General features: G+C 38.7%; 1 protein-coding gene across 1 annotated transcript in view; it reads right to left on the bottom strand.

Annotated features, from left to right (window-relative positions):
* LOC131041666 (pentatricopeptide repeat-containing protein At4g21880, mitochondrial) overlaps positions 1-22,026 on the bottom strand; it is a 243,876-nt gene that overhangs the window by 195,594 nt on the left and 26,256 nt on the right. Inside the window, exon 4 of the mRNA XM_057974816.2 lies at positions 10,419-10,483. Within this exon, the coding sequence (XP_057830799.2) occupies positions 10,419-10,483 (65 nt within the window). The remainder of the gene's footprint in view (positions 1-10,418; positions 10,484-22,026) is intronic.

Genomic DNA, 22,026 nt, shown 5'->3' with positions numbered 1-22,026 from the left:
ATTTTTTATACTTCAATAGTCAAAAATAAATAATAAAAGTTAAAAACATCATTTAATGCCAAATCGCACCTTTCTTGGAAATCGCACCAAACCCTAAGAGGAGAAGATAAAAGAAGATTTTAGGTCTTCTTTTCATTATGCTGAGTTTTGATATTTTGGATTTGAGCTCTGAGATGAGTTTTTGGCCAAGGGTTTCAACAAAAGCTTCTTCTGCAGTGATCAGAGGTATCGGTGCAGAAAAAACGTGGGATTCTCGTACATCAGCATCAGAGGCTGTGAAATATCAGTTGATCTTGCTTATTCAGTTGGTTTCATTCAGGGACCAAGTTTGTGCTAATTAATCAGAGAGTCATCGTCAATCTTCATTGATTTGATTGCAGCAGTGAGATGGGAACAAGGCAGAAAAAAGAGGATATTATTGGGTGACTGTGGAGACTTGTACGGTTGCTTGGGAGTTGCGCCATTCACCTTAAGGAGCCTGCGATCTGCATGCTGGAGGGTTGCAAAAAAATACTAAAAATAGGTAGAAGGTGCGCCTAGCCTTGACTTTCCCATCGAGCTATCATGCAAGCTGTTCAGGCCAGTCTGGAATAAATTACAGCGTGCTGTCATAATGGACTGTGTATGGCCAGCAAGAAGGAAATAAGAGGTTTCAGAATTTTTTGGTATTTATCAACTTCCTCTTTAGCATTGTTGTTTATGTATTGAGGACAAATGAATGTTGAATGAATGTAATAAGGGTTTGGTTAGTTTACTATCGAATTATAATTGATTGCTATCAATTTCTCATAGTTGCTTTTTGAGCTTGTAATAGTCAAAATTATACTTCTTGTTCGAATATTAGCAAAGAACAAACTTAAAACGCAACAAGTTCAACTAAACCTCAGTTGTCAGAGTTGAGGGCCTTTTGAGGTTCTTACACCTTGTCATGCTAGCTTTGAATGGCCTTCCTCATTCATGGGAGCCATTTATCCAAAGCATAAGTGGGAGATCCAAATTACCTAAGTTTGATCGACTTCATGCGGATTGCATTCAAGAAGAATTAAGATTGGCGGCTAGGGGAATTGTCAAATGTTCTCAAAATGAAGATATTCATGTTCTTGTCGCTCAATCTACCAAGAAAGGAAAGAATTGGAAGAAGGGCAACTTCAAAACGAACAAAGATCAGTAATCAGATTTCGTACCTAATTCTAAGAAAAAGAAGAATGATCTCTCCCGCATCCAGTGCTTTAGATGCGACAAGTTTGGTCACTATGCAAGGGATTGTTTGACAAAACCAAAGCATCAAGGGGCAAACATCAATGAAGTTTCATCTCAGAAGGAGGCAGAAGATAACTCAAATGGTTTTCTTTTCATATCAGCATTATCGAGCAATGTTCCTGCGGACAGTGATACCTGGTTGATTGATAGTGGAGCCTCTAGACACATCACCGACTATCGAGAGCACCTTTCAGATTTGGTGGAGGAGTCTAATCTTCAAGTGATCATTAGAGATGATGCACGCTATTCAGTAAGAGGATTTGGTGCTACATCTCTAAACCTAGAATTTGGAGTCTCACTACACCTAAGTGATGTTTTGTTTGTGCCAGGCATCAAGAGAAACCTTGTGTCTATTTCAGCCTTAGAAGATAAGGGCTATCAAATTGCACTTTTTGAAGGAAGAGTTCTAGCATTACCAAAGAACTCCAGCATCAAGAATGCTCATGTGATAGGAAATCGACATGAGAGTTTGTATAATCTCTCCACTCTTCCAGTCTAGCTCTTCATGATTTTTTCCAGTTCCAGCGAACTTTGGCACAGAAGACTTGGGCATCTTCATTTTAGGGCCCTTCCATCACTGGAGAAGATGGTAAAAGGTATTCCTAAACTTAATCATGTACATGATGGTACTTGTAAAGGTTGTGCTATGGGTAAAAATATTAAGAGTCCTTTCCATAGTGGTGGAAGTAGCTCTAAAGAAATTCTAGATCTTGTACATTTAGATTTATGTGGTCCAATGTCAATTCCATCCCTAAGTGGATTTTTGTAATTATGTAACTTTCATAGATGACTACTCTAGGAAGACTTGGATTTATTTATTAAGGTCTAAAGAGTCTGATGAAGTCCTAGGTAGGTTTAAAGAGTTTAAAGCTCAAGTAGAAAATTTATCTGGAAAGAGAATTAAAGTTTTATGGTCTGATAATGGAGGTGAGTACACCTTAGGTAGCTTTCGTGATTTCTGTATTGAGGCAGGGATTAAGAGGGAGTTTTGTGTCCCTTACAACCCTCAACAAAATGGGGTTGCAAAAAGAAAGAACAGACCCATTGTTGAAGTTGCAAAAGCTATGATTCATGATCAACACCTTCAAACTTATCTATGGGTAGAAGCCTCAAGAACACCAGTATATGTTCAGAACAGATGTCCTCACCAAATACTGCAAAATGTGACTACTAAAGAAGCCTTTTCAGGGACTAAGCCTGCTATCGATATCAGTCACCTGAGAATCTTTTGTTGTTCTATGTATGTTCATATTCCCAAGGACAAAAAGGCCAAGTTGGAACCCTCTGGCAAGAGAGGGATATTTGTGGGCTACAGTGAAACCTCCAAAGCCTATCGTATTTACATTCCTGGTCAGAAGCAAATAGAAGTAAGCAAGGATGTCACATTTGAGGAAGATGTTGCATTCAGAAAATCAAAGGGTTCTTGCATGGAGATACATGATGAAAATCATGAGACTCCTCAAGACATGGATATTGATCATGCTCCTGAGATTCAGAGGGAGTCTACAGAACCTGAAATGAATGATGATCCAATTGAACCTTTGGATCCTACTGATGGACCTAGAGATATTGTTGTGACTCGAAAGAGACCTCTTTGGGCAAGAAACACTATGCAGAAGGCAAAACAATTTGCAGCTCCTAGAGGCACATTCAGAGAAAGTAAAAGACCACACAGATTCTCTAGCTATGTTGCATTGATGTGTAATCTTATTGAAACTGAACCTTCCAGTGTTGATGAAGCTTCAAAACAGCAAGTATGGAAAGATGCAATAGATGAAAAGTATCAATCCATTATCAAGAATGATGTGTGGGATATTGTTCCTAGACCTGAGGGGAAGGCAGTTGTATCTTCCAAGTAGCTGTACAAGATTAAGCATGCAATTGATGGAAGCACTGAAAAGTACAAGGCTAGATTTGTGGCTCATGGTTTCTCTCAGAAAGAGGGAATAGACTATGAAGAAACATTTGCTCAAGTTGCTCGCTACACTTCCATCAAGACCATCATTGCCATTGCAGCAGCTAAGGGATGGAAGTTACATCAGATGGATGTGAAGACAGCTTTTCTCAATGGTGTGATTGAGGAAGAGGTCTACATTGAGCAACCTGAGGGGTTCGTGATTCATGGGAAAGAGTCTCATGTTTTATATGTTCTTAAGCAGGTACCTCGTGCTTGGTATGAGAGAATTGACAGATGCTTAGTGGGCTTGAGTTTCTGCAAGAATGATGTTGATCTGAATCTCTACTTCAAGGTATTCAATGGTGAAATGTTGATCTTGGTACTTTATGTTGATGACCTATTTGTCACCGAGGAAGATCATCTCATCCATAAATGCAAGGAGTTGACTTCAAAATTCGAGATGAAGGACTTAGGACTCATGCACTTCTTTCTAGGCTTGGAAGTATGGCAAAGGCCCAATGAGATTATCCCAAGTCAAGGGAAATACACCATTGATATCTTGAAGAGATTTGTAATGATAGATTGCAAATCTATGTCCACGCCGATGGAAACTAACTTGAAGAAATTGAGGGAAGCTGCAACTAGTTCAGATCTTGTGGATCCTACTATGTAGAGACAGTTGATTGGATCCTTGATGTATCTTGTCAACACTAGACCAAATATTTGTTATGCAGTGAGTGCACTGAGTCAATTCATGCGTGAACCGAGACAAATACATCTAGTTGCAGCCAAGCATATCTTGAGATACTTGCGTGGCACAATTGGATATGGCTTGAAATACTCTTCCAGTGTGGCCCTGAATTTAGAAGGCTATTAGGATTCTGATTGGGCAGGGAGTGTTACTGATTGGAAGAGCACCTCTGGTTGTTGCTTTAGTCTGGGATTGCTTCAGTCTGGGATCTACTATGATTTCCTGGTGTAACAGGAAGCAGTCTTCAATGGCACTAAGCACTGCAGAGGCAGAATACATTGTAGCATGTGTGGCAACTCGCAAAGCAATGTGGCTTCGAAAGCTCCTTGCATGATTGTTTGGACAATCATTGGAGCCTACTACCATTCATTGTGATAACCAAAGCTGTGTGAAGCTTTCAGTCAATCCAGTGTTCCATGACAGAACAAAGTATGTTGAGATTTAGTACCACTATATCAGAGATATGGTACAAAGGAATGTTGTTTAGTTGAGATATATTTGTACTAAGGAGCAGACGGCTGACATTCTCACCAAGCCTCTTGCCAAAGTGAAGTTTGTGCATTTTCGAGACAAGCTTGGAGTTATGGAGAATGAAGCCCTTGCTGAGAGGGAGTCTCGGTGATTACTTGATATGTATTATAATGCATTCTTCTTTGTGAGAGAGAAGTTTGAGGTGCAAGCCCTTGTTAATGCATTCTTCTCTGTGAGAGAAGTTTGAGGTGCAAGCCCTTGTTAATGCATTCTTCTTTGTGAGAGAAGTTTCAGGTGTAAGCTCTTGTTCCACCTTCTGCGAGTAGGTATGGTGGATCCACCCTCTACGAGTAGGTATGGTGGATGTCATGTGAGAGACTCCATGACTTGGCACTTGTGTTTATTCACCCTCTGTGAGTAGCCATGGTGAATGTAATGATGACATGACAACATCACGTTGAGTGACTCCGTGATGGGCACTTGTGTTCACTTGCATTTCCATACATGGGAGTAGCCATGATGGACCTACCCTCTAGGAGTAGCCATGGTGGATGTCACTACGTGACTCATATATCGAGAAGAATTCCTCCCTAGCTAGGCGGGAGTGTTGATGTTTATAGCATCGATCAATATTCTTCTCTAAGCCAACAGTGCAAAACTAAATGTCTAATTAGCGTTAGCCATTTTATTAGATCGATTTATATGTGTATCGATTTAAAACTTATACACTCTTGCCGATTTTGCATTTAATACTATAACTTAATGTAATCCCGCCATCTTTTGTGAAAAGTCAGGTTAATTATAACATAACCGATGTCTATTAAATGCGGCGTGTTGGTTGGTAAGAAGCTGACTTTTGGCATAAGTCGTGTTGCTTGATCTTAACGTGGTGGGGTATTTAGCTCGAAGCACTCCATCTCCTTTAGCAATTCAAATTCACTCATCACAAGCAGATTGAATCTTCAGCAGACTCGCATTTCCTCTTCAGCGAATTATGCTCCAGCAGATCGTGAGAATTGTGTATCTTAATCAAGGTCATCTACAGCAGATAGAAGACTATGTACAGCAGTTTGAGAATCAACTAAGGAAGATCAATTGTATAAGCAGATCGTATATTCTCTATAGTGATTTGTTGCCATCCACATATATATGTAGCTTCAAGTGTGAAGCAAAATCTTTGTAAAGTCTCTTAGCATAATTGAGATAATAAAGACATATTCATTGCTGGGTTTTTCACCTTCAAGAGGAAGATTTTCCTAGGGTATCAATTGTGTAATTGTGTGTGAATCTTTGTCTATCTAATCTTATCTAAATTTAACAGTTTGGGATTGGAGACCCTAATGGGTTTGAGGGGCAGCAATGATAAACTGCACAAGGTGTTAGATGTGAGAAAAATGCAATGATGGCCATGCCCCCAAAAAAAGAGAAAAGAGAGAGTGAAGAAAGCAAAATGATCATTGTCTTGGACGAAATGATGCTTTTAGGGGCATTATAGGGTTTTTGCATGCCAAAAAAAAAGTCAAATAATGTCTTTTTTGTTACTATTTGGTGTTCAGCGCCTTTGGGTATGCCTGTGTATGCCCAGTACATACCCTAGTCATACCCATGTGTACCCCCAGGTAAACCTATACCATACGTACCTTGCACGAGTGCAAAAGGCCTTAAGGGCATACTCGATAACTTAGCCCATAACACACATTATGCACAAGGAGAGTCCAGCAACCCAATAGAATGTAAAACCAAAGGAGCTAACACAAATTGTTGATAATGCAACACAAATAGGGTTGGTTGGGATTGGTTTGGAAAAGCTTAACCTTTAGGAGTCCAGCAAATTGAATAATAAACAGTTTGGAGTGAACTTTGATGATGAATGATGATAAGAGCCATTGGACTATTGGCAAATTGTATTTGAATCTTGAATAGAATTATTATTTGGAATATAATATAAATATATTGATATTCAGCATTTTCATTGTTCAAGGCAATATGTTTGAGTATTTCAAACTTCAAGGTTTCATTTGTTATTCCTTATACATTTTTAATAGCTATTTTTTTTAAGTACTATATATTTGCACCACCATTCCCCTACCATTCCCAAATCTAGACCCTTGATCTCCCTATTCTTGCGACAAATCACCACCCCTGTCATGTCCCCACCCTGACACCCCTAAAACGCACCTTTGTCAATTAGAGAAAATTGTCTTGGAACAAGACTTCACAATTTTCTGAAAGACAAATCAAACCAACCACCAGTCTGACACTACATAAATGCAAAGAATGGTACATGCACAGTGATCAAGGCATATCGATGAGGAACGTTCTTATTATCAATTAAGGCATCGACCTCATTATTGGTTAAAACTCTGATCTCAACCTTAGAGAAAACAGCGATCTTTATTAATCTATAACCGCATGATATTGGTAAAGAGACATAAGTACAGGGAGATGAATTTTTTGAGTTAATGACATTCAGATGGTTAAATCAAAGGTAAAAACATTTAACTAAAAGACACTACCCTTGGAAGGAAGATGACCGACGGGAAAGACATAACCTTCCATCCCATTAGGAAGATATTTATATACAACACATCGTCCATTCAGGGATCATCACGGAATGTTTGTTCTATATATTTCTTCATAACTACAGTGCTCACACGAGCCAATAGTCAACCAAGTAAGAGGTGGGAGAGAAACCACCTGATTGCAAGGTAAAGGACGCATACACGAAGAGAGATCATAGCAGAGACAGCGTAAGGGGTCGACAAACACAAAGCCATAACAGGAGGGGTAACAGAAATTGTAATTCTGACCAGATTCATAACCAGTTCAAATCGCATGATCATAAGGAAATAAGTCAGGGACAGAAATCTTACCAACTAAAATGCTGAACCTGTATTCTTATAGACAATAATACCATCAGAATTCAAATGAACTTAGCACATTTTGAAATTCCATTGCATATTGAATTTCATATTAGTTAAGAAGGTTATTTCATTCCATATTCATGTAAATCTCACAAATTAAGCCCTGCTCGATTTGGATATTACATAAGATAATTCCATTAGACATTTCTAACCAAAACCCTATGAATCCTAAGTATTATCGTCCGATTAGATTGTGGAGATAGGACAAATCTTATAAGGGACATTACAAGTGGTATCAAAGCATCTTTATTGTCATCCTGTGAAATATAGTAAATGCAAACCTATCAAGGAAGGGGAAAATCTCTGCAAAAAAAAACAAGATACAATGGAGGAAATCTTAAATTCCTTCAACCAAAAGAGGACGAAACAACAAACAAATGGAGTTTTGTGGAAGAACAAATTTAGTGATCATAAACACATACACCTAACTAGCTCCAACAGCAATGAGTAAGAAAGGAAGAGAGAAACCTTGTCTTAAATTACACAACTATGAATGTATAAGTAATCCATAATGAATTTAGTGAGCAAACTGCCATCATAGTAATATAAGGAAGTACAAAGAGGGAGAATGATGATGAGGTCCTCCTCAAGGTAGACCACCTCATAGTAGTTGACCAATGGTCCCATGAGGCCAAGGGGGTGTAAGACGGAGTCCACCGCTCTTGGACCTAGAGGGGAAGGACATTCAAAACACCCAATTGTATTTTTCCAAACTCTATCATAATTGATTATTAACAAGGGGATAAGGATGGAAGTGATGAACGTGAACGGTGATAGGATACCTCACTAGGTAGCCCACCTCATGGTAGTTTGACCAATGGTCCCATGAGGCCAAGAGGGCTCTAGCTTTCACTCCGCTCTTGAGCCTAGGGTAGAGGGTCTCTTGGACACCTCATCATTACCCTTACTCCCACTTTCTTATGATTGAGCTCCTATAGAGAGTTGGACTAGACCCTAATTAAGTTAATTTATGTTTAATTATCTTTCTGTAGAGATTTATATTATTAGTTCCACTGGTTTCCTAACCTATTGCAGGATTTCAAACAAGGTTTGCAACGTGTATTTGTTGTATACTCCGTGCTTGCATATATTCATATGCATATTTTAAGTAATTGTGTATACTCCGTGTCTTCATATATTCATGTGTATACTTTGCGTTTTCATGTGTATGCTCTGTGTTTGATTCATACTCGATATATGAATAACTAGAAAGATACAAGATGCATTTAAGGTCATAGATGTGTGTCATGCTTCTAATCCTAATCATAAAATATGTTAAGATCACCCTTGCTTTAATGTAGAAAGATATCCAGGGCATTATGCAAAATGTTGGCCCAAACAAATTAAAGGAATACAAATCCCCAAACATCAGTCTGGAACCTTCATAATTCAGTTCATAGAAACCTACATTTCTTGAGGACAAGCAATCTTGGGAAGGGTGGACTGTCATGTTCCCACCTTGACACCCCTAAAACGCAACTTTGTCAATTAGAGAAAATTGTCTTGGAACAAGACTTAACAATTTTCTGAAAGGCAAATCAAACCAAGCACCAGTCTGACCCTACGTAAATGCAAAGAATGGTACATGCACAGTGATCAAGGCATATAGATGAGGAACGGTCTTATTATCAATTAAGGCATTGACCTCATTATTGGTTAAAACTGTGATCTCAACCTTAGAGAAAACAGCGATCTTTATTAATCTATAACCGCATGGTATTGGTAAAGAGACATAAGCACATGGAAATGATTTTATTGAGTTAATGACATTCAGATGGTTAAATCAAAGGTAAACACATTTAAATAAAAGACGCCACCCTTGGAAGGAAGATGACCGATGGGAAAGACATAACCTTCCATCCCTTTAAGAAGATATTTATATACAACACATCGTCCATTCAGGGATCATCACAGAATATTTGTTATATATATTTCTTCATAACTGCAGTGCTCACACGAGCCAATAGTCAACCAAGTAAGAGGTGGGAGAGAAACCACCTGAATGCAAGGTAAAGGACGCATACACGAAGAGGGATCATAGCAGAGACAGCGTAAGGGGTGGACAAACACAAAGCCATAATAGGAGGGGTAACAGAAATTGTAATTCCAACCAGATTCATAACCAGTTCAAATCGCATGATCACAAGGAAATAAGTCAGGGACAGAAATCTTACCAACTAAAATGTTGATCCCGTATTCTTATAGACAATAATACCATCAGAATTCAAATGAACTTAGCACATTTTGCAGATCCATTGCATATTGAATTTCATATCAGTTAAGAAGGTTCTATTATTTCATTCCATATTCATGTAAATCTCACAAATTAAGCCCTTCTCGATTTGGATATTACATAAGATAATTCCATTAGATATTTCTAATCAGAACCCTAAGAATCCTAAGCATCATCATCCCATTAGACTGTGGAGATAAAGCAAATCTTATAAGGGTCATTACAATCCCCTCCTCCCCCTATTTCGAGACTCCATGGAGCATAGGTTGAGACTGTTGTTCCCCCTACAAGCAAGGAGAAGAGTTGAAGTATAGAGTTGTAGGCCTAGGCGGCCATTATATAATAGGCAGCCCCCAGCTTTCAACTTTTATGTTTATGTTAATATAAAATGCTAGGTAGGTACTATTGTACCTAAACACCAATGGGCCAAGATGGATGGGCTGTTTGGTTCCTGATAGTATTTTTTCTTTCTCAGTTTAAAACAGTATGCAGTACTATGCATGAACCAAAGTGTACTCTATGATATTTCAAGCTGATCAAATTGCTTTTTGGCAAATTAATAGGTCAAATTTTACTTTATTCCATGGATAAGAGATGCATTATCTCCATCATTTTTTCTAGTAAAAAAAAATTAAATCAATACAGCTGCTATTGACATCCCCGAAGTTGACAACTAATTTCTACGTGGAGAAAGTATCCTTCTCTGATTAGAAACACAAAGTTTGAAGACTGGTTTAAGAGTAAAATACAAATACAAATCAACAATTATACACTCTGCAATTAAAGCATGTAGTGATCTGCGTAGATTTGCTGTCACTACCCATACAAAGGCAAAGACCTATTTTTGCAGGATGTAACTTTCAGTGTGCTATGATTTCTTACCTCCATATCCATCAGGCTTAGGGCATACTCGCACATGAAATCTGACAAACTATCTTGTTCAGTACCTGCTTAACATTTAAGCAATAGGAATATGCTATTAATTGAATTGAAAGGCAGTTTTCTGCAATACGAATTAAGCCATCCTACTGCTAACTTGATTTTTAATGATGCCTCTATTTCTACAAAGATGTGAATCTTTTGCCTCTAGGATTGAGACTTTACCATCTCTATATAGTCACTTAGTTCAGTGCCATGTCAGGGATTCTTCACATTTATTTCTCTTGAATAATCATTCTGAATATAACAAATTATTAAAAAACATCTCATAAAGAACTCATTCAAGCTTTTTCCTGCACTATCCATAGTGAATACCACAATGAATAATATCTCATATGCTACTCTGCTTGCTATAAAAATTTTGTCTAATGTTCTGAGATTTTGTCAAACATTTCATATGCATTCATTCAAACATATCATACTGAAATATTATAGTGAAGTTGCTGCTGTATGTTGTTCCACATTTCATTGCATTTGAACCAGGGGATTCATGAACAAGTTCTGAATATGTTTATTGTTGATGTTCTTGAAAACAGAATTGCATTCATTCATTCATGATGCCACGTTACGTTATTATTATGAGATTTGATTGCAAGGTGCCAAGGAGTATACAATCAGGTAATGTGTGACTAGTTGAAGTTGATCACAGGCCTACCAGCATCCTAAGTGAAGGAAAACTTCCATTCCAAGGAGCTGCCCCTTATTTTTAGTCGCAAGTGACCATTACCAGAGCATCTACAGAGTATTATTATGGTTTACACATCAATTTCAGATCTATAAGCCAGCAGCAAGCCTTCGCCAACGCCCAGAATTGTTGTTCATCATTGGATCAGATCTGAGAGCCAGCAACATTCCTATACCAATGCCCAGAATCATCGTTCATCCCCAAATCAAACCTGAAGCAACAGATAACTGTAATAAGGTATTCCGCCGAGATAAACCAGGCATCACCAATAGCACATGTTTGAGGGTTTTACACCTCCAGCCCACAAGGAGACATTGATGTGAAGGCAATCTATAGATCTGGGAAGGCAAAAGTCTAGTGATCATAAACTTTTCCATGCAACTGAGGACCTGCTCGCTGGGTAGATGTGAAAGGTTAGGGTTTCAACAAAGTATTAGCAGTATATACCCAAATTGACCTCACCCAATCAGCTGGACCATTATTGGTGCCCTTTCTATCCAAGGTTCGAGACAACAGCAAGTTGTAAGAAAATATCAAACTCAGCTTTTATCCTTACTTCAGCAATTTTTGACGATCAGTCTGTTTTCTGCAAACTGTTCTATCACTGGACTTATTTTGTGTCTGCAGTATTTGCTTATACATATTGTTGACTCATTGAAGTGTACTGGAGTGCTGTTGTTCTTAGCTGATTGATTATGATGTTAGTTTTAACAATACTTCAGTGACCTGAAGCTGGTTAAATCAGTCATTCAACCCTAGGGATATCACACTTTTGGACAGAAACAAGTGGTCCATTTTTTAGCAATTTGCTCCTTGCAATATATTCTTGCAAAAATGTAAAGCCAACCCTCCCTCTAGTTAGCTAGCTTCAAGTTGTTGGATTTAAACAAAAAAAAAGTGCATACTAGCTAATTTAGTTGTTATAGACACAATAGTGAGCTCAAAAACAGCTCCACTACTCACCAAATATGCCTAAAGCTTGTATCTAAATGCTACCAAAAGGACTGGCCCTATCACATCATGTATCATGTCCCCTTTCCAGAGCTAAAGAACTAATAATATATTATTTAAAGTTAGGCCCAGTAAATTTGTATTTAAGAGGTAACATAATAATATTATAATAATTAATTTTTAAAATGTTTTTTGTCACTTAATTATAAATATTAAAAATAAAAATAAAAAAGTATTTTAAATGCTTTAGAGGCAAATTTTAATCCAAGGACCCATTTTGATAAGGTCTGAAAAGGTGGTGCTTGGCTTCATTTGGCATTCTTCACTTCGGGGCATTTGTGTTCAAATCCACAATCGAGGAAGAAAACCCTTGGCTGTTCAGAGGTTTGGGAGGATGAAAACCCTCTTGGACTTCATTGTTGGAATTGGGGATGAAAACCCTCATTTTCTTCAAGGGCATCTTCACACGGGGGCTGAATTGGAGCTAATTTTGGAGTCTTCGTGATAAGTTTCCGGTCGGGCAATTGATTTGCTGGCCAATACTAAGGATGCCATTGCTAGTTCCAAGCTTGGTGAGCCATTGATCATCTGCAGCACTCATCATCCACTAGGAGTGTTTTCACAATATTTTACCTAAATTAGGACAAGATCATCATTGGGAGGTGATCATATATTGGTTATTTGTGGCAGATCCACATATTCCAGACTACATTGGGTGTACCAACATCACCTTCTGCTGTATCAGCCACTCAGCCACCCAAAATAGCTTGTGGACTGGCTGCAGACAACAAATAAATAGGTCACAACAATCATAAAAGGGGTTCAACCCTAATCATGAGTTTACACTAGCAGATCCCAGCACAGTGAGGCTAATCGCAGCATTTAACAGATCTAGGGTTTGCTGCATCCCCAAATCTAATCACAGGTTTTTGCATTATTATTTAGGTTTAAGCGCAGACCTGCCGGCACTTGAAATTGAAGGTAAAGATACATACTATGAAGCCCCAACAACAGCCAAGGATTTTTACCAGCACCATAGAATACAAGGAGGTTGAATTGTTGTCACCGACCCCAAGGGAAAGACTACAGGAAATAGTGAAGTTTGATCATGGCAGATCCACAACAAATCGCTGCATTTTGGAGCTTAATTGCATCCTCAGGTCTGATCACAGCATGTAAACTGTACCTTGGACAGTCAAATCACTGATTCAGATCTAATCAAGAAGGTTGTTTGTAAAGTTAAGGGTTTGGAATAACCAATTTCATTTTCCAGTTTACAGTTCTCTTTGACTTTGTTCAAAATATCAGAAAAACACCAAAAAATCAGAAAAAGCAAAAAATTTATATTGGGGGCCCGAGCATTACATCATGACTGTATTACTATGTTAGAATTCTGTCATAAACAATAATTATACCTAGGACCTAATGTCTATGAGCTAATAACAAAACCAAAAAATGAATAAGGAATTTCTACAATAAATATTGAAACATAATTACAAAGACTGAACAAATATATAAACCTCTTGCATCATTGAACCAAGGACATGACATGCCCAGGAGGTAAGAGCTTAACTCCTAATTGCTCCCAATTAGGAGGCAAGTTAACTCACCCTAAGTAGCATGATAGATGGAGTGTAAATCAACTTAGACTAGATAAGTGTCAATCAAGGGCATAAATCAAAGGATGTAACTGATTGACACAACTAACTGTTGATGTGTCTTTTATACACGATCAAACATAGAATAAAATACCCAAAGGTATCTTATGCTCTCTAGAACAAAGCTTCCCCGAATGCTAAAGATTTCGCCTAAGGATCAATCGAGGCAACTCCAAGGTTCTAATATGTAGGTTCTCTACGTGTGGATAAGCACCAGTGTTTGTTGTGTTTGTTGTTTCATCAAGGGGCCATACGTACTTTCTATGAAAGTTGGTTCTTGCAACTACTTAACCAATGAGGAACTGGATTTTCCTAATACTAACCAAGGTTTCAAAAAAAGGACAAAAGATAAGCGATTAGAGAGGGCTATGCTAAACTACGCCTATGAATGACTAAATGGAGGGCAATCTTAGTGAAACTCTACCAATCTCAGTATTGCCATAGAACAACAACTCTACTAGAATCGACGCGATCTTCTAAGGGAATTTAAAGATTTTCGAATCATTAATGAACATAGATACTATCAATAAGATACATATCAGTATTCAAGTAATGATTGAACCCTAAACAATTTCAATATCTCCAGTTGACCACACAGGGCACACTTACAATCAATAAGAGGCTAGTGTTTTGGACTATGAGCTTCACTAAAAGATCAGGCACAGCCTTTATCATTCAATCTAACTCTAACATCTAAATGCTATCTTCAATAAGAGTGATTCAAGAAGATAAACAACCATGTTAGAAGCCACAAAGATTGCAATAAAACACCATAACTTCAATATTTCATTGATCTCATAGCAAAATATAACAACAATTGTTCAACTTTCTCTCTTCACCAAATTTGTCTTCTCTATGAGTAACTACTCTTCTTCTCTGCTGCTAATAAACTTATTCTTCTTCTTCTTCTTAACCTTCCAAAATGAAATGAGTGAGAGCTGATATAGCATTCTCGAATACAATGAATGGCCCAGATTAAAGAAGATCAAGGGTTGAGATTTTGACACCTAAACCCTAATTAGGGTTTGTTACAGGAATAACCCTATTTAGATAAGCATTATCATAACATAGCCAATAGAAATTGGCACAAATAACGAGAAAGCATCATCCAATGGGGATAACATCATTTCATAACAACTTTTCATCTAGAATTTTGTTCCCTTTTCCCCATTCCTTTCTGGCATATTCAATGAGTCTGGACGTAATCCCCTCAATCTCTGCAATGGGAATCTCAGGCATGTTCTTAATTCGCTCTTCCAAGTGAAGGACCTCATCAAAGGCCGCAAGAAGAGTCATCTCCCATCCGTGCTCCAACTCTTTTGTTTTCTCAATCAGGAACATAGTAGTATACATATGATCTTGCTGCTCTTCGTGATTATGCTATCTTCTCTACAAAATATGACCTTGATCTTGTCCTCCAATTCTTGGATGTCCACATTTGTTTCAATCTCTATCCTTCTATCAGGGATTGCACACAGTACATCAAACACCTTATCCTAATAGTGTCCTCAACTCGGCTGCACCTACTATTGATGTCCTTGAATAGAACTTCCTTCATTTGGAGCAAAGTTGACCATTGTAGGAGATTATGGGTTCCTCCATCAATTATCTTTTCTTGTGCTAAAACCTGTCTTGATGTCCTCCTTACCACTTGCAATACTGGGATGGTAATATCTCTAGTGTGAGTGAATGCATCGACAGTTACCACTAGATTATGAATGATCTCAAGGACTTGGATGGCCCTGTGGACTGTTTTCATCATTCTTCCTATAAATTTCTTGGCTACCATGTAGGATCTATCAATCCATGTATCCATGAGTCGGGTTGAGTTCTTCATCTTTTTTACCTGATTTATTGACTCAAGAGGGAGTGCCTGCAAGGGTGAGACTATTGGATCCTGTCGCCTTAATGGCTCATTAAGATGGCTAAAATAATTCCTCCAAGCATTAATCTCCTTTTCCAACCTTTTATTCTTTTCTATTTCTTCTTTTAGTTTATCATTGATTGCCCTCACTGAATCAGTCGCATCTTCCATGGCTTGCTCGAAGGTAAGTGGGCCAAGATCAAATGTCTCTAAATCATATTCTTATGCCATGATCTCATCATCGTACTTGTCTATTGTTGGTGTAGCTATTTGTATCTTTATGGATCCTGTATCATCTCTCATTACCTTAGACATCTTTGTAGCTTTCGTCTTTTCAATATCCTCTTGAGAATTGCCTAGAAGGCTTTCCAAATCAAATACTTGCTCCTCATCCTCAGCCACAACTACCCTCGTAAGTCTTTCTCTAAGCCAATCTGGAATGGAAGAGTTTCCTTCTCTTACTTGCACTTCCTCAAGCAATGGCCTCTCGCCTCTAAAAGGAGATGTCGCTTCATCATCATTTCTTTCTCCTCGTTGCTCATTAACATCAACTTGGAGAGGAAGAGACTGACTTGATGAGTGTTGAGGTGTCCTTCTTTTGTCTTGTTTATCATTCTATATCGTGGACTCCATGGACTCATCTATCTCATAGACCTTCTCTCTTTGATCCTCAACTTGACTTATCTCTTTTTCATGTCTAGAAGAAGCACTCGAGGGATGATCAGGATTTACTCTTTGTTTCTTCTTGAATGATTCTCTCTTTTCAAGTCCCTCCTTTCTCTTTGACCCCTTAGAATGAGAAGTGTTCTCACTCGCACTCGCCTCTCCTTCTTCCATTCTTGTTTCTAAGCTGAATGTCATAGCTGTGTTTTGTTCCTTCAACTTTTGATGCTGGACATCCACCCATATGCGAGTACAACTCAAGACTGGATCCATCAATGCTCTCAAGTCTACGACCTCTTGCTCATCCCAATCAATCTTCATTTCTTTGTCTTCTTTCTCATAGGAAGATTGAAGATATCTGCCACTGTCTTGTGCTTGATCTGCTACTCTATAAACTTTGCATCTTCTAATAAGATCCAAGGGTAATCGAGAGTGCCTCTTTCTTTTTATCTCTACATCATCCTGAACATTCATCCAGAAGTCCTCTACTTGAAATACATGCTTGTACTTCTTCCCAACTGTTTCTTCCATATGACCATTAGGATCAAAAATTTATCTCGAGGCAAAAGATGTGAATGAGTAGAGAGATAGCTCCTTTCTACATCTTAAGCTGCTTCAGAATTAGGACACGCTTCAATTGAATTTCCAAGTGAAATAGGTATAGGGATACCATTACCATGCTTATGTCTTGATGCCTTAGCACAAGCTGCCAGCTGTCTAGTTACTTCACGTAGTACTACCCTATCCGTAGGATACCTTGGCAACATATAAGGAGGTGAAGGACATCCATGGATTCAGACGTAGGTAAATTTAGGAAATTGAATGAACCACGCACCATGTTTCTTCACGAGCTCTTGTGCTTCTGGAGACAATCTTTGGTGAATTCCTTCTTGTAGTGTCCTCGTGATATGCATTGTGAAAGTATCATTGACTAGCTTGTAGTAATTCTTAGGTAGATGATGCAATTGAGCATAAGAATCACACATACTCTTAGCTCTTCGAGCCCTCTCCCAACAACTCCTCTATGTGGTAGCCCTACATACTCAAAACATCTAGCTAAAGAATATATAACATATGAACTCATGTGGAATGACTTAGTAGGGACTAGCCTCCTCAACTGCACATCTAGGTTGTTACTGATAATCCTGGCCCAATGGAACATTCCCTTTCCTTGAACGATCACTTGTATAAAGAAGAACATCCACCTGTCGAAAAAGAAGGCTTGAGAGGCACCCACAATTTGATTAAGCGTGGTTATCAAGTCTCTGAATTCTTCTTGGAAATCAATTATGTGAGGTGTATTGGGTATTTTATTTAGGCGGAGCCTACTCTTGAGCAACCAATTCTTATTGATGAAATTTAGACAAGTATCAGGATCATCTTCGTAGATAGACTTCGTTCCTTCTAGGCTCTTGTAAATCATATCCCTCTGCTCTGAAAGATGAAAAGATTCACTTATAGCTCCTTCTGAGAGATAGGTGAGGATGGCCCATCTTTGGCTAGAATTGTCCTTGAATGCGAATCATAGTGCCTGGCACATTCGATCATTAGCTCATGACATCTGACTGCGGGAGGGAAGCCTGCAGCCTTGATGATCCCCCTCTCAATTATCTTCTTGGCTATGGGTGATGGCTTGCCGATGTAGGGTGCTTCTCGAAACTTCTTCACGTTGAAGTTTCCTAAATTGGTGTCTCCAATATTGCTCCATTTGGATACGATCCTCGTCTCCAAGTCGTCACTGCTTTGATCTTCTTTAATGAGGGCTTGTTGGGTAGAGGATCCACTTGCCTTGGAGGCCGCCATTTGTTACCTATAAAAAGGGTTTAAGTTAGGTTTTGGGTATAGTCACAAAGATAGGCGATTGAAGACCTTAAAAAGAACAATTGAACTTCAATTTGAACTTAAATGAATAAGCATTGAAATTTACAAATTGAAATTACAAATCTATCTAAATAAGAAGACCTAACGTCTCAAAAATAATTGATATTGAGCTGAATCAGATCTTCATTAGAACTCCTTCAAATAAATCAGATTGCACATACCTTAATCTCGATTTTTTAGTTATCAACCTGAAAAAGATGGGTAAAAGGGTATATTGCTGTTGGATTCGCCTTCTTTCCAAGTGATACTTTCACAAGATAGCCTCCTTAATGATTCAGACCTGCAATCTAAATATGTGAGAATCTCCTTGTTCTTGTCAAGGGCTGATTAATTGACTACGCGCCCTTCGACATAGTAGGGGGGCTACCCCTACCCCGGGATGGGTGGGATAGTAGTAGAATAGCCCGACCGAGAACAACTATGATGGCTAACAAGAGGTATCTCGAATATTTTTGGCATGTTACGTATAGAATCGAGTTTGGGAGGGAACTTTTATTTGTTTCCATCCATCGAACTTGGTTATTTATCGGGCTATTTGATTCGCCCTGACTTCGTAGAATCAAAGGAAAATGGCTCTAGAAGGATCGGTATTCCCTTAATTCACCTTCTTAAATCTGAATTTTATTCATTGCTCCTTGAATTCGCACTTTGGAGAATTAAATCCAGGTTTGAAGACTGATAGATTCACCTTGACCAGCCTTCTTAAGTCTTGAAATTCGCCTACTATCTGCTGGAATTCGCTTCTCCAAGTCTGCTCTTTAAATTCGCTAAGGAAGAATGTTTGATTGAATGATTAATAATTTAAACTCCACTTTCCTTTATAGGCGCTTTCACCTTTCTTCCATAAAGGCCGACCTTGCTTATATAAAAAAAAAATTATAATTCCCTCTCCAAGCTGGCCGACTTTGTTCTAAAATTTTAAAATTACTTTGGTGCCAAAGGGTAGATTTTTTGAAGTTTTAAATTTAATAAGTGCTTGAATTAGGCGAATTTGCTTCCTTAGTTGCTCAAAATAAGGCTTGATGAGCAATTTGGGTGAGGAATAAAGTGTTTTGAAGAAATTCGCTCTTGTACCTTTGAAAGGGACAAGAGCGAACTAGGGGTATGAAGCTTGGACAAGCATCAAACACTTTACATCACCTTCATCCATGTTGATCTACCCTTGAAGCTAGCTAGGAAGACATCTTGAAGATCTCCTTGCAAATCTTAATGTTCAAAGGCAACTATGGGCAAACTTGTTTGTGTATCCTTGGAGGGACAGGCCCTATTGGGAAATTTCGCTCTAGACCCTTTGGAAGGGTCAGGAGCAAATTAGCTATTTTCACTCAACCTTTCATTATTTCCTTGAGCTTTGCTCCTAGTCTTGGCTTTTGGGTCCTCCCTCCATCTCAATCAAGCTCATCTACCCTCAAAGTGATGTCTATTTCAAAGTGTTTTGGCAAGAAATTAGGCTATCTCAAAGATTTCGCTTTGGACCCTTTGGAAGGGTCAGGAGCGATTTTGCTCTTTTAGACCTAAATCCTTCACCTTTTCACCCCTCTATTGCTTCCAAGGCATCATAACATCCTAGCTAAGGCTCCAAGGCATAAAACTAGTCCAAATTCGAAGCAAAAGGGAGGATTTTATGAAAATTCGCTTTGGATCCTCTCCAAGGACAGGCCCTATAATAAAATTCGCTATGGATCCTCTCCAAGGATCAGGAGCGAAATAGCTATTTTGCTCAATTTACCTCACACTTTCATCATTTCTCAGCCTTGAACTTAACCTTTCAAACCTCCTTCCATCATGATTATGCAACTAGTCTCCATCCTAGCTCGAAACAAGGTGGAAATAGGGAGTCTTGAGGATTTCGCTCTGGACGCTTTGGAAGGGTTGGGAGCGAAATTTGTGATTTAGTCTCAATTCTATCATTTCCTTTGCTCCAAATTACCTTCAAGGCAACTATATATCAACCCTCTCTCCACAACTTCATAGGAACAAAGATCTTGGTCTTAAAACAAGGAATAAAGAGAGGTTTAAGAAATTTCGCTTTGGTACCTTTGAAAGGGTCAGGAGTGAAATTCTTCCTTAGGCTCATTTTACACTTCCTTTTCTCTTAAATCACCTCAAACTTGTCTTATCAAACCTCCTCTTACCATGATCAAGTCAATTTACCATCAAAACAAGGTTGTCTTAGTGCACTAGGTGAAATTGAGAGTCTAGCTAAGGATTTCACTCTGGACCCCTTGAGAGGGTCAGGAGCTTGTATGAATTTCGCTTTGGACCCTTTCGAAGGGTCAGGAGCGAAATTGCTCTTCTAGGCTCAATTCACATCCTTTTTCACTTGGGTTTGTCTTAAACTTGATCCTTGATCCTTTTCCTTCCATAATCTTGCAAATTTGCCCAACCATTCAATGACTTTGGTGAAGAATTAGGTCCTTTAGGGAATTCGCTTTGGATCCTTTGAGAGGGTTAGAAGCTTGGATGAATTTCACTCTGGACCCTTTGGATGGGTCAGGAGCGAAATTTGCTCTCAAATTCCTTACTTTTCATCACTTCTCATTGTTGCAGACATCAATGCTCTCCTCATAACTTTATAAGGACGAGGCTTTTTATGCAAATTAGGACCAGGAAGGGAGATACAAGGAAATTTGCTGTGGACCCTTTGGAAGGGTCCAGAGCGAAATTGAGGTTTTAGGCTCAATTTTCTCATTTTCCCCTCAACTTTGCTCTTAGACTTGGTTTTTGGGTCCTTCCTTCATCTTAATCAAGTCCATTTGCCTTCAAGGTGATGTCAATTCAATGCTTTTGATGACAAATTAGGTCTTTTCTAAGGATTTCGCTCTGGACCCTTTGGAAGGGTCTGGAGCGAAATTGATGTTTAGACTCAATTTATTCATCCCTTCTCGTTTTAAGTGTATTTATCCCCTTCAAAGATGCCATGGGAGCAAGGTTTGTGATGCAAATTAGGACTAAGAAAGAAGGTATGAGGAAATTCGCTTTGGACCCTTTGGAAGGGTCAAGAGCGAATTTGCTCCTTTTGGCTCAAATTCCTTATCCAATATGGTTGCAACTCATTCCAATGGCAAGGATCAATCATTCTTCATTCAATTGAAGCCTGGGAGCAAAAGCTATATCCCAAGTTAGGACCAAGGGAGGTTCTTAGTAGAATTCGCTTTGGACCCTTTGGAAGGGTCGGGAGCGAAATTCTTCTTTGAGCTCACATCCTTAACTTTTTCTCAAAGTTTCAAGCCAATTCCTTATAATTACATCCTTCCAAGCTTGCCCATGCTAGCATTCGTTTTTCGTGCCTAGACTTCGATCACTTGCTTCATCATATCAACTCAGACTCTACAGAAGACAAGACTCTGGTCTAACAACTCACAACCTTGACTCATCTTGACTCAAACTCCTCAAGACTTCCTTGCAAAGTATACATCCTCCAACTTTCTAAGGCCAAATCCTGCTAAAAGTACATCAAGGTTCTAGGCATAGAACAAATGACTTCCCCAAGCTTAGGTCAAATTTGGCCCTAAAAGAAACCCTAGGCAAGCTCTACGAAGGAAACCCTAACCTACCTAACCTAGGCCATCACTAACTCACTCAAAACACCAAACGAGCAAAGAAGAGCTAAACAAAGAGAAAGCAAGACCCAGAAAAGAGAAGGGGTCCCCATTTTGATGGGGCGATGTGTGAAATGGTCACAACACTACCTAAGTGTGCTTAAATAAAGTGAATAAATAAAATATGGATGGTAATTGTTGTCAATTTATGACACCCTTGGTCCATGAGTGAGAACCGATCAGAGATATGTTCCATGGACCAGCGCTGCCCAGTTGATCAAGGAGAAAAGCAGTGAAATCATGGTTT

The sequence above is a fragment of the Cryptomeria japonica genome, chromosome 4, assembly GCF_030272615.1.
Source record: "Cryptomeria japonica chromosome 4, Sugi_1.0, whole genome shotgun sequence".
Taxonomy (NCBI): domain Eukaryota; kingdom Viridiplantae; phylum Streptophyta; class Pinopsida; order Cupressales; family Cupressaceae; genus Cryptomeria; species Cryptomeria japonica.
The sequence above is the reverse complement of the archived record's forward strand: the minus strand, read 5'-3'. Positions and strand labels throughout refer to the sequence as shown.